At 49.9% G+C, this 13319-nt stretch overlaps 2 protein-coding genes across 2 annotated transcripts; both read left to right on the top strand.

The window, feature by feature from the left end:
• Nucleotides 1–1132: 1132 nt before the first annotated feature.
• LOC119727836 (craniofacial development protein 2-like) lies at nucleotides 1133–4512 on the top strand. Its single transcript, XM_038199909.1, has 2 exons — nucleotides 1133–1202; nucleotides 3878–4512. Exons 1-2 carry the CDS (start codon nucleotides 1133–1135, stop codon nucleotides 4510–4512), a joined length of 705 nt encoding a protein of 234 aa, XP_038055837.1.
• A 375-nt stretch (nucleotides 4513–4887) lies between these two features.
• LOC119727835 (uncharacterized protein K02A2.6-like) lies at nucleotides 4888–6434 on the top strand. The gene is made up of 2 exons (XM_038199908.1): nucleotides 4888–5426; nucleotides 5513–6434. Exons 1-2 carry the CDS (start codon nucleotides 4888–4890, stop codon nucleotides 6432–6434), a joined length of 1461 nt encoding a protein of 486 aa, XP_038055836.1.
• The last annotated feature ends 6885 nt before the right edge of the window (nucleotides 6435–13319 follow it).

Below are 13319 nucleotides of genomic sequence, written 5' to 3'. Positions count from 1 at the left end.
CGTGCCACCATGGTCACTAACACCGTTTCAAGTGACGGACATACCGCATCGTGGGTCAACGTTTATGTACCACGGAGAAAATTGCTGCGATGCAAAGAGCAGACTCAGAACTGAAAGTTGTACTTGAGTGGTTGGGTCAATCACCCCAACGTCCCTGTAGAGACACAGTGGCTCGTCAAAGACCTTGCAGAACGGAATACTGTATGAACGGCGGTAACTTCCGACAGAACAAAGTCATATCTTCAGCTCGTAGTCCTCGACTAGCTGAAAAATACTGTGTTACAACTTACGAGCTACCCATAATGCCGTAACATCTGCTCATCTTGGTGTCAAACAAGACAATCAGAAAGACAAAACGCCAGCTCTACTGGTATAAGCTAAAGGAGTCCGTCCGTGATGGATCTGAAAGTGAAGCAAGTGTGGTGCCCGCAAAAGACCACACCAAACTCCCCCGAGCCTTGAGGACTTATGTCTTAGGACTCTGCCCAAAACCGAACAAGCGAAGTGTGCGTTCTTTCAGCAAAACGAAGACAATTCACACACATCCCTATGTGATTTGTTTTCGCTTTGCTTAAACAACATTTACCTTTGTGTGATCCGTTTAAAACGGTGGCTGTGTTTAAAATTCCGTAACTTGAACGTCACATGAGTGATTTCAATTACTCTTGTACTTCTATCGTGTCCTACTCAAATTGTTCTCGACCAGTGTTGAGCACAGACCTGTGTCGTGATGGTGTTGTTGGCTAAATCTTTGGAGGTACAAGGCTCTGACAACAGCGGACATCTCATGAGATGGTCCATTGTGTGAGATTCTGTTCCACAGTCGCATGTCGTTGGACATGTAGTGTATCCCCTCTTATTGAGTGATTCCCTACATCGGCCAACTCTGGTGCGAAGGCGGTTGAGTGCCTTCTAAATAGGCCAGTTATTCTCGGCACCTCGAGGGAGACTTTCAGCAGCAGGGATTTTCATGTCCAATTGTTGTGTGAGGTTGGCGAGATTTCCATTCCACGTTTTGAGGCGTGCCTCTGCTGTAGAGGTATGAAGGGGTTCTACAGTTGACTGAAAACTGTTGCGTGACTCGAGTCGGCTCGGTGGGGGTATATGCCTGTATAGTGAGTGTATGTCATCCATGACTTGCTTCTGTCGTTCGGCTCCACTGGCCACTGCCATCAAGACATTTGGTGGTGAGATGCCAGAGAGTATGTAAGGCTCTCAGAGTTTGTAGGCTTAAGACAGCCTGTTATACATCTACAACTTGCGTTTAAAGCGGAATCTAGCTTCTTGACATGTGTAGATCGTTCCCACACTGGACAAGCACACTCTGTTGTTGAAAAGCAGAGGGCGAGTGCTCTGGGTCGCAGTGTAGTAGGGCATGCTCCCCATCTGGAGCTGGTGAGTTTGCTGAGAATGTTGTTGCGGGTGCTGATTTTCGTTGTGGTTTGCTCAACGTGGGCCTTATAGGTTAGGCTTCTGTCCAATATTCATCCAAGGTAAACTGGATTAGTTGTGTACTGTAGCTTTGTACTAGACCGTGTGACTTTGAGTTGTCTGTTTGCTTCTTTGTTCTTAAGATGGAAAGAAGACACTTGTGTTTTTGATGGATTTGTTCTTAGCATGTTCTCTTCGTAGTAGCCACATAGTGCAGAGAGGGCATTGGTAAGGACGTTCTCCACCTCTTTGAAGTCTTACTTTGAGAGGTAACGCACTGGTCGTCTGCATAGATGACGCGCCTGGTATGGCCATATCTCGGTTGGTCGTTGGTGTAGATATTATACAAGGCCGTTCTTTTGTCTCCCCCATCTATTGCGTTTTCCTTCAAGTTCAACAAAGAAGCGTCGGTTACAAAGCATTGCTTCTATGAGATCTGTGAGATGGACATCTTTGGTAATATCGAGTATTTTACATAGGAGGAGTCTGTGATTTACAGTGTCGTAGGCAGCTGATAGGTCTACAAAAACTGATCCGGTTATCATTCCTTGCTCAAAGCCATCTTCTATGTGTTGCGTAAGGCTGAGGAGTTGACTAGTGGTGGACTTCCGTAGTCAGAAGCCTGCCTGTTCAGGGATAAGTTGTTCATCTATATGTGGAGCGATTCTGTTCAGGATGAGTCTTTCAAAAAGCTTGTAGGGGTGGCACAGGAGAGAGATCGGCCGGAAGCTTTTTGGGTCGGATGGGTCTTTGCCCGGTTTCAGAAGCGCCATTACGTGTGCTTTCCGCCAAATTTTGGGGATTTTCAGGCCTTCCATACAATTGTTGAATAGTTGCAGGAGCTTTAGTTCCAAAATGCTTGATTTTTTTCTGTGGCAGTGTTGTCCAATCCAATAGCCTTCCCTGGTTAGAGGCTGGATATGCCAGTTTCAAGTTTGACATGGAGAAAGGTTTCGTGAAACTTGGGTCATCCTTGTATTTTGTCCTATTGGGTTTTAGTTTGGGTTTACTCTTTGCTTTAGGTGCCTTGCCATTGAGAAGTAGTTGATGTGCCACTTGATTGGCTGTTAAGTTGTGATGTTGGTTAGGCTTCTTTGGGTCGTTGCCTAGCTTTTAGACGAGTGCCCAGGCTTTCTTACTGTTCTTAGACATGTCTGTGGTTTCAATGAGAGAAATCCAACATTGCCGCCGTTCATCGGAGATGTTGGCAATTTAGCTCTTTGCCTCTTGCAGTAGTTTCCTCCGCAATGGGGTCTCTTTCAAACATGGCGGTGTATTCCTCATAGAGCTTGGCGCTATGTCTGCTAAACCTGGGATGTGGTACGGCAGCCTTTTGTACTAAAGAAAGCTTATGAATCGGGCTCTCATATCCTAGATTTTGAAAATGCTACATGCAGAACTTCACCAAAAACAATGGTCCCGACATTTGGGATGTGGTACGGCAGCCTTTTGTACTAAAGAAAGCTTATAAATCGGGCTCTCATATCCTAGATTTTGAAAATGCTACATGCAGAACTTCACCAAAAACAATGGTCCCGACATTTGGGTTTCGGGTGTTTTTTTTTGTACTCACCCTGTAGTTTTGCGAAATAATGCAATAGTTTTGCAAAGCACTACAAAAGTTTATTATGCAATACCTACCATTGCAAAAATGCAATAACATTTATTAATAGTATGGAGAAATAAAGCGTTCGCTGCGAAACTTGCCCTGGCATCACTTGCCCTGGCGTCACAAATTCGCGTTCGCTTTCGCGCCAAGCCTTTAAAGACCTGTTCATACTTCATGCAAATGCGAATGCGAAGCGAATTTGACGTCATGAAACATTCGCTGCGATATTCGCCGATTTGAAATCTGTTCAACTTTTGCGAATTCGCAGCGCGAATACTTGCCATGACGTCACAAATTCGCGTTTGCTTTCGCTTTCGCGCCGAGTGTGAACCGGGCTTTAATGTAATAGCATTGCAATATAAAACGATAGTATTGTGAAATAACGCAATAGTATTGCGAAATACTGCACTCTGAGGATTGAAAAACTATTGCGTTACTTCACAATATTATATTACGTTATTTCGCCAATTTATTTTATTATTTTGCAAAACTATACTAGGGGTTATTTCGCTTTTAAAACCAGGCACGAACTGGCTTCCGTATTTGTTTACCAAAGAAAACTAATACTATAATAATAGAAAACATGATGAGTTCAAGCCCCTGCTTAAAATCTGCCCTCTCACTGAACTATTGACACTCTATCTTATGACGACGGCGTCCGAAACCCTCTTGGGAGGGCATCGTCTGATAAAAATAGTCTCCGGAAGGGTCTTGCTCGACCTAGGAAAACCATCCTTTTTGGTCAGCTTAATTGTCGAAGTCTCTCTTCGCTGTCATCAAGAGAGGAACTTAATAAACACATATGTGACTACAACCTATCTGTTACCTGCATCCAAGATCACCGTCAAGTGCATCGACCTGAAGACCCTGATATCCGAATCTCTAGTTTAGGATCATCAACCATCTTCACCTCTTCTGCAACTCGGAATCGACAAGGTGCAGCCGTTGGTGGTGTAGCAATAACTGTTCAAACATCACTGCTCCCGCTGCTGACTTCTATCTTTAAGATCAACGACAGAATTATGCTCGCCATCTTCAAAGGCAATCCCAAGACATACGTTGTCTCCTGTTACTCTCCCACTAACACCAGTGATGAGGCGTCTACTACTGGGTTCTACAAATTTCTCAATGACACCATTGCCTCCATTCCCCTACATGCCCTCCTTGTCATCGGAGGGGACTTCAACGCTCATGTTGCAAGGCAGTTCTCCTACCACTCTACTACCAACCGTAATGGTCAGCTCCTCAGTGACTTTGTCAATCGTAACAACCTTCTGATTACCAACACACTATTTCAGAAGTCCTCCAAAAAGCTCTGGACTCACCGTTCACCTAACAAGTACCTGTCACAGATTGACTTCATCCTGTGCCGTAAACGTTGGAGAAACAGCATCCTAGATTCTCAAGCGTATTCAACATCTGACCCAATTGGCTCCGACCATCGTATAGTCTGTGCTAATCAACGTCTCTAAGTGAATGCTACACTTGAGTCCTGCCGTCGTTAGAACATGGTGTCAGAAATTAGCTGAATCCAGCGCCATTACCGCAAAATAACCGGCAAAATCTTCGGCAATCTTGGTGAACGGATCACAAGGCATCCGTCGGCAGCACAGAGAGAGCCTGTCACACATGGTAGGCTGTGCAAGAGAACAATAAACTGTACAATTTTCACGCGGAGTTCCCGCCATTGAACACGTGCGTATTACACTGTGAACGATAGACTGTACATGTACGTATACATTGCACGTTGAGTTCACGCCATTGTCGTCAACGTGCGTTTCGCTGTAAACTACGGAGGCCTGTAACGGACACATCACGGTGTACATTACGTACGCACTGCATTAACCATGGCGCACTCGCTCATTCCCCCACCGGCGAAAATGGACATGAAAGGAGACCAGGTTTCCAACTGGCAATTTTTCAAGTCAAGTTGGCAGAACTATCTAGTGGCCACAGAACTGGATAAGAAAGATACTTCCATCCATGTGGCTACATTACTCACAGTTATGGGGAAGGAGTGCTATGAAGTGTACGAAAATCTGCCACTAACAGAGGAACAGAGAAAGTCACCACAGCAAATCCTAACCAGCCTTGGAGCTCATTTTGACCCTAAACGCAATGTGGTGTACACACGATTCATGTTTAACTCCTGTAAGCAAGAGCCCAAAGAGAACATTGACACTTTCTTGAACAGGCTGAGAAAGTTGACAACCACATGCAATTATGGAGCGCTTCTCGATGAAATGCTCCGAGACAGGCAGGTCATAGGAGGAGTAGGCAACAGCATCCGTGCTCGTCTGCTGCGGGAGTCGTCACTGACATTGCAGAAAGCCATAGACATATGCCGCAGCAGTGAACAGGCAGCGATCCACCTTCAGCACACTTTGTGAAAAACAAGCAGCGGACCCAGAAATCTGGAAAAGCCAGCAAGCCTCCGAACATAAATTGCAAATACTGTGGTAAATCACACAGCAAAGGCAAGTGCCCAGCCTACGGGACAACTTGCTCTAAGTGCCAAAAACGCAACCACTATGCGCAGGTTTGCCAGTCATCGGGCAAGGACCGCACCAAACGTCAGCCACAGAAATCCACACAGGAGCTCCACCAAATGGATGGAGACGAAAGTGGCAGCGACGAAAGCATCTATACAGTGCAGTCAAAGCCCAAGCAGCAATACTCTGTTGAGCTAGCAGTGGAGACGCCAACAAGGGATCTGACAAAGACCATCAGATTTCAGCTAGACTCTGGTGCAACTTGCAGCACCATGAAGCTGACAGACTACAAACAGCTCAGTGACACGCCTCCGGTGCCATCAAAGACTAAACTGAAACTGTACAATGGCACAATAATTCATCTTGTTGGAGCTGCCAGCTTGAGATGCCAGATCAAAGGGGTCACCAGGAAAATCCACTTCGAGATCGTGGAGGATGCCCCCTCATCTCTGCTGTCAGGTAAAGCAGCAGAAGCTCTGGGACTAATGCAGTTCGCACAGGAGTGCTTAGTGCATGCAGTGACAGAGTCACCGACTCAAACCAAGGAACAGGTCCTCGGTGAGTACAAAGACGTATTCACTGGCCTTGGTCGGCTACCAGGTCACTACCACATAGACATTGATCACAGTGTCACTCCAACACAGAACACCAGGCGCAGAGTACCCATCCCGGTGTGGGCAGAGCTGAAACGAAAGCTAGACAGCATGACAGCCCAAGGCACCATTGCCCGGGTGACTGAGCCTACCAAGTGGATCCACAACATGGTAGTCGTCAGAAAGCCAAACAAAATCAGGGTATGCTTGGATCCACACGGCCTGAACAAGGCCATTCAGCGCAACCATTACCCCATTCCCACCGTAGACGAAGTAGCCCCGAGACTGAAGAACGCCAAGCTCTTCTAGGTGGTAGATGCCAAGGACGGTTTTCTTCAAGTCGTCCTTGATGAGCCCTCCAGTTATCTGACAACATTTTGGACGCCTTACGGGCGTTACCGCTGGTTGAGGATGCCCTTTGGTATCTCATCAGCACCGGAAGAATTCCAGCGCAGGCTCCATGAGTGCCTGGAAGGCCTGGAAAACATCGCAGTGATTGCAGATGACATCCTCGTCTACGGCTCAGAAGAAACGCAGGCTGAAGCAGAAGCCTCACACGACGCTGCATTCACCGCTCTTCTCTCGAGATGCACAGAGCGGAATCTGAAGCTGAACGCAGCCAAGCTACGGTACAAGCTACCCAGTGTCACATACATGGGACACGTCTTCAGCTCAGACAGACTATCTCCAGACCTGGAGAAAATCAAGGCCATACTCGACATGCCTCGCCCTACAGACGTCCAGGGAGTGCTGAGACTCATCGGAGTGGTAACCTATCTGGGTAAATTCTTGACAGAACTGAGCACAGTATGCGAGCCACTCAGACGTCTCACCGACAAGGACGTCATATTGACTGTTTGACACATCATGACGAGGCCCTGGACAAGATCAAGAAGCTCATCACTAAAGCACCAGTACTGAGCTACTATGATGTCAACCAAGACATCGCGATCGAGTGTGATAGCTCCGAGGTTGGGCTAGGAGCCATCATCACACAAAATGGCCGCCCAGTCGCGTACGCCTCACGAGCACTTTCTGCCACAGAACGCAACTATGCTCAAATAGAAAAAGAGTGTTTGGCAATCGTATTCGCCACACAGCGCTTTGAGCAATACATCCTAGGCCGCGACAAAGTGCTCGTGCTCACCGACCACAAACCTCTGATGAACATCTTCAGAAAGCCAATCTTGGTGAGCCCGTCTACAACGTATGCGACTTCGCCTACAGAAGTACTCACTACACGTAGAGTACAAGCAGGGTTTGCGAATGTACTTGAGCGATACACTGTCGCGAGCATTGTTGCCAACACGACAAGTCACAGATCAGACACCAGACTCTCTGATCTTCTTCGTCACTCAGGAGCAGAAGCTCAACATGGAGTTGGAGAACATGGAACCAACCATCTTCGTCACTGACGAGCGTCTGCAGAGAGTCAAAAAGGCAACGCTCGCTGACCAAACCCTACAAACGCTGATGCAGGTCATCCAAGCAGGCTGGCCAGGGAACAAGGCTCAAGTTCCCTTGTGTATCAGGGAATACTGGCCATACAGAGATGAGCTGTCAACACAAAATGGGCTCATCTTTCGCGGAACGCGTATTGTAATCCCAACAGCTCTCCGTGCAGACATGACAGCAAGGGCACATGCATCTCACATAGGCGTGCAGTACACCACCAACACTGTACGAGACATAATGTACTGGCCACGTATGCACACAGAACTGGTGGAGGCAGTCCAACGCTGCGCAATCTGCCAGGAGTCACAACCAGCTCTCCCCAAAGAACCCCTCATGACACACCTAGTACCCAAGAAACCGTGGCAACTAGTCGCGAGTGACTGTTTTGAGGTCAGTGGACAAAACTACTGCGTACTAGTAGACCTCTACTCAGACTACATCGACTTGCGCGCCCTGGAAGACATGACTTCCAAATTGCTAATCAAGGAACTGAAGCCAGTGTTTGCCACCCACGGCATTCCTCACACAATGATCACAGACAACGGATCAAACTACGTGTCACGCGAGTTCACTCAGTTCGCGAATGACTGGGACTTTGAACACACTACCTCAAGCCCCTACCACTCCAAATCCAACGGAAAAGCAGAGTCCGCTGTCAAAATCGCCAAGGGACTTGTGACCAAAGCTGCCAAAGACAAAAGTGACGTGTGGAAGGCTATCCTTGAATGGAGGAACACCACTACTCCGGGAATGTCCAGCTCTCCGGCACAGCGCTTAATGTCTTGACGAACGCGCTCATTCCTTCTTTGCAAGAGCTCACTGTACAAGCCCCAGGTTGTAGAGGCCGTCACCGAGCAAGTCGTGACCAAAAGACAGACAGCTCAACTGTATCACGACCGCACTGCCAAAAGCCTCCCTGATCTGGTTGTCGGACAGCCAGTTCGCGCCAAAACTCGACCCAAGGATGAAGGCTCCCCATGGACCCCGGGAGTGATAAAAGCCAAAGTTGCGCCACGCAGCTACATCGTAGAAGTCGGTAGCAAATGCTACAGACGCAACCGCGTTCACCTCAGAGACAGTCGGGAAAACGCTAAACAACCTACAACACCAGTCACATGCGTGAGTAAACCTCAGCTCATGCAGCGACCAGCTAGCACCGAGCCACCCAACTCGAGTGCGCCATTCCGGTCGCTAAGGCACAAGATGTGCCTTCCACTCCGACAGACAAACCTCCAGGACTGAACACCAACGCTACCATCACCAGATCCGGTCGCATTTCCAGACCACCAAAGAGACTTATCGAGTCATAAATCTGACTTTGGGACACTCACCCACAAAGCCTTAGGGCCATAGGCCAACACTTAGTTTAGATAGACTACGCTTGCATGCAGTTTATTGGTTAAAGTTGCTTTTACTAAAGTTGTTCTTAAACTAACCTAATTACTACGTAGTGTTAAAGGTTTAGAGCTGTTCCAAATACGTTCTAGTGTTAAAGCGTTCATAGTGTTTGCTGAGTTATTCACAAAAGTTTAGCGTTCGTGATCACCACTGTAACAGACCACACTTTACACTCAGTCTCAAGTGAAAGTTCAGCAACAACAAAAGACTGTTCCTTATCTTAAGGAAAGGGGATGTTATGGAGTGGCATTACGCGGCCACCGTATCCATATTCAATGATGTTATTACGGGCTGTTAATAAACGTCTCTCAGTGAATGCTACACTTTAGTCCTGCCGTCTTTAGAACAGTTCCACAAAACCTACTGCCCGTCCTAGACTGAACTGGTCTGCAATGGCTTCAGATAGAGAACTTGCATCTTCTATTGAGGACCGTATCACCCATGAGTGGTCCTCATTGTGCCCTGACGACCAATCTTATGGCTCCTTCGTCAAAGTGTGTGAGAGTGTTGGGAAGTCTCTCCTTCCATCACAAACCAAACGACCACCTAACATTGCATCATCGACACCAGTCAATGTAGCTCGAACAAAGGCACTCACCTCCTTACCAACCAATCTTCCTGCTGCTCAATCCAACCTCAGTTGTGTGTATGACGAGCAAGAAGACCTCAGAGTCAACAACATCCTCAGTGCTTTTGACGAGTGGGAATCGACCAACTCCATCCAAAATGCCTGGAAACAGCTCTCTGGTAAACGTCCAAGCACTGTTTTCATTCAAGGTGATGATCGACTTGCCTCTTGGAAATCCCATTTTGAGAAGCTTCTCAGCTCTGATAATGCCTCCAATGACCCAGTCTCCATTGATCCCGTCTTTGATCAAAACCCTAACATCCCAACTGGCAAATTATCCCAAGCCGAGGTCAACATAGCCATTAAACAAATGAAGCTTGGCAAGGCTCCTGGTCTGGACAACATACCTATTAAAGTTTAAGTTTGGAGGCTTCCAGATTCGTTCTCCGTCAACACTGGAGTTCTTCAAGGTGATCCTCTCGCCCCGTACCTTTCATCATAGTTGTGGATTATGCCCTGCGGACAGCATTAAGTGTAACCGATGGTCTCACCCTCTCACGCCGTAGGAGTAGTAGACATCCTGCCCAATATCTATCCGACCTAGATTATGCAGATGACATTAGTCTGCTTGCAGACACCCTCCTTGATGCCGAATCTCTCCTCCATAAAGTAGGAGCTTGCTGCAAGTCCGTTGGTCTCTATCTTAACGCAAAGACGACTGAGTACATGTACATGGCCATCAACCCATCTACCTCTGATGACGTCACTGCACTAGGTGGCAGTAAGCTCCATAAAGTTGATGACTTCAAGTATCTGGGCTCCTACACCAACACAGCTCATGACATCGAGTGTAGAAAAGCTCAAGCTTGGTCTGCTCTGTTCTCACTGACCAAAGTATAGAGATCCTTGATCTCCAAGACCACCAAACTTAAAATCTTCAAGACCTCAGTAGAATCCATCCTCTTCTACGGTTGCGAGTCCTGGACACTGACCAAACAGATCTCTGCGTCCATTGATGGCACCTATACACGGATGTTTCGGGCTGTTCAGAACGTTTCTTGGCAACAACATCTCCCTAACTCTGTTTTGTATGGTGCCCTTCCCCCTATCTCCACCACCATCAGACAGCGTCGCCTTCGGCTAGCCGGTCACGTTTATCGACATAATGAGCCAGCTAGTAGAGTTCTCCTCTGGAATCCTGAAGCCCCTCGACGAAAAGGTCGTCCCAACATGACCCTGAAAACATCCATCGAGCTAGAAACTGGTCTGAGTGGTCCATCTCTTTCCAACACTATGCTCGACAGGGACAGTTGGGCCCAACTTATCAAGTCATCATGAAAATGAATGAATGAATGAAGAAGAATAGATATTGTGGCGTCCGTGCCGGTCGGCCGCCAGAGGGCACCAGCGCGGTTCCACGGTGGAGCCGCGCAGTGGAGCCCCTGGTGGCCGGCCGGGGAGTCCCGTTCTTCCGGGCGGCGCATGCGCAGTAGTATTGTCGTTGCCTCGTTGCTGAAGAGAATAGTTGTGTTTTGCGGTGTACGTTTTTGTGAGGAATAAACAGCCTAGAACCAGCAGAAACGAGTATACCTGTGTTGCAGTCCTTTTTGAGTGCGTGTGAGGAACCCCAGAATTGTTCTACGCTACATTGGTGGCAGCGGCGGCACGCAGAAGGCGGAAAAACAGGTGAATTTTTCAGATATTTACTGCAATGAATTCAGGAGATCACGGAAGTCTGGCACCTAACTCGCCACACAGCGATTAGGCAGGCTGGAGTGCGGGCTCACGGAGTGGGGGCCCGTCTAGTGGATCGGCCGGCAGTACCTTCGTCACGCTGGACGAGTTGGAATCCCTTTTGCGGGATAGTCCGGGGAATTTTGGTGAGAGGAAAGGGGAAACAAGGGGGTTTCTGGGGACGGATTTTCTCATGAGGGAGGATGGGGGGGGATGGTAAAGTGGAATTTCGGGACGTGGGCGGGGGGTTAAGTCATTGCAGTACGTCTACCCCTGCGGGGGGCGGGTGTGCTCATTACCATAAATCATCAATGACTGGTACCCTGTCCCACGAGGGGCCGCCCCGTGCTGTAGACGGCAGCGCAGCAGACGGTTCGTTCCAATCGGAACGATCCCGAGTTGTGCTGGTCGATGCAGCGGGGGCGGGGCTTCGTCGGGACATGCCCCAGTTTGTTGGTACTAAAGCCGCATATGCCGGGTCCCGCGAGGGGCCGCCCCGTGCTGTAGACGCTGGCGCAGCAGACGTTTCGTTCCATTGGGAACGATCCCGAGCTGTGCTGGTTGATGCAGCGGGGGCGAGGTTTCGTCCTGGGGCAACCCACAATCCCTACGCTCATGAAAATAGTGCTAGGCCCTACATGGAAGCGCCACTTGGTGCTTACATGGATACGACTGGTGAGGCCTCCCATTCGGGGCGCCCCCAGGCTGGATTTGACCATATAGCGGGGGCGGGAAACCGTCCGAGCACGCATCAGGGGGCACAACCGGGCGCGGATCTCCCCCAGCAGTACTTTCGTCCCCACTATCGCAGTACGGCGAGTCCTGACATCCACTCGGAGCAGGCCCGCACTGCACGACTCTATGGGACGGAGCCGGTGGACTTGCTCCGCACGGGAGTTTATGGGGCGGAGCCGACAGAGTTGCTCCGCACACAAGTCAATGGAGTGGAACCCGTGGAGTTTCTCCGCACACGAGTCAATGGGGCGGAGCCGACAGAGTTGCTCCGCACGGACGTCTATGGCGCGGAGCCGGCAAGGTTGCTCCGCACGGGAGTCAATGGTGCAGAGCTGCTCCGCACACAAGTCAACGGTGCGGAGCCGACGAGGTTGCTCCGCACGGGAGTTTATGGGGCGAGGCCGACAGAATTGCTACGCACACAAGTCAATGGAGTGGAACCCGTGGAGCTGCTCTGCACACAAGTCAATGGTGCGGAGCCGACGAGGTTGCTCCGCACGGGAGTCAATGGGGCGGAGCCGACAGAGTTGCTCCGCACGGACGTGTATGGCGCAGAGCCGGCAAGGTTGCTCCGCACGGGAGTCAATGGGGCAGAGCTGCTCCGCACACAAGTCAATGGTGCGGAGCCGACGAGGTTGCTCCGCACGGGAGTCAATGGGGCAGAGTTGCTCCGCACACAAGCCAATGGGGCGGAGCCGGCAAGGTTGCTCCGCACACAATCCAACGGAGCGGAACCGACCCGGCTGCTCAGCCGTACACCACTGCAGTTGGGAGATCCCCTGGGACGTCACCACCCGGTGCTCCCGGGGGGGAGGGGGGCGACGCAGTTTCTTTCAATGTTTGGGCGGCCCCTAAACAGGCGGGGGGGGCGCGCTCCCCAAGTGCCAGTCAAGCGGGGCACTACAACGTGCCACGAATTTGGACACATCAGGCGGTACTGCCCTCATCAGAAACGGCAGTCTGCCTCCTTCCAACCACGACCACAGAGAGAGGAAATACCGAAACTTCCTGTTCCGGAGCCGGCTGTTCGGGCCAGGCCGGCCTCGGGTGGGATGTCTCAGGCGAATTACGTGGCGGGGAGGATCGCGGGGAAACCAGTGCGTTGCCTCCTAGATACCGGAGCAACAGTGAGTTTGATCTCGGAGCGAATCTACAACGCCTGGCCCGGTGCCGAGAGACCGAACCTCCTTCCGTCATCTCCAGCTCTGAGGATGGCGGACGGCAGCCCCATGCCGACAAGAGGGGGGGGGCAACTTCGACCTACAAGTGGGGGATCTGCGCGCAAACCACACCTTTACCGTGGC

This window comes from Patiria miniata, unplaced genomic scaffold, assembly GCF_015706575.1.
Source record: "Patiria miniata isolate m_02_andy unplaced genomic scaffold, ASM1570657v1 HiC_scaffold_20, whole genome shotgun sequence".
NCBI classification, from domain to species: Eukaryota; Metazoa; Echinodermata; class Asteroidea; order Valvatida; family Asterinidae; genus Patiria; species Patiria miniata.
Note: the sequence above shows the minus strand (reverse complement) of the source record. Positions and strands in the feature narration are given on the sequence as shown.

What these genes read in the sequence shown, in the direction of transcription:
- LOC119727836 (XM_038199909.1), top strand. Translation starts at nt 1,133, where the DNA reads ATGACTTGCTTCTGTCGTTCGGCTCCACTGGCCACTGCCATCAAGACA. An exon ending in TGGTGGTGAGATGCCAGAGA is followed by an intron (nt 1,203 to 3,877) that starts GTATGTAAGGCT and finishes CCTGCATCCAAG; the next exon opens with ATCACCGTCAAGTGCATCGA.
- LOC119727835 (XM_038199908.1), top strand. Translation starts at nt 4,888, where the DNA reads ATGGCGCACTCGCTCATTCCCCCACCGGCGAAAATGGACATGAAAGGA. An exon ending in ATCCACCTTCAGCACACTTT is followed by an intron (nt 5,427 to 5,512) that starts GTGAAAAACAAG and finishes TAAATCACACAG; the next exon opens with CAAAGGCAAGTGCCCAGCCT.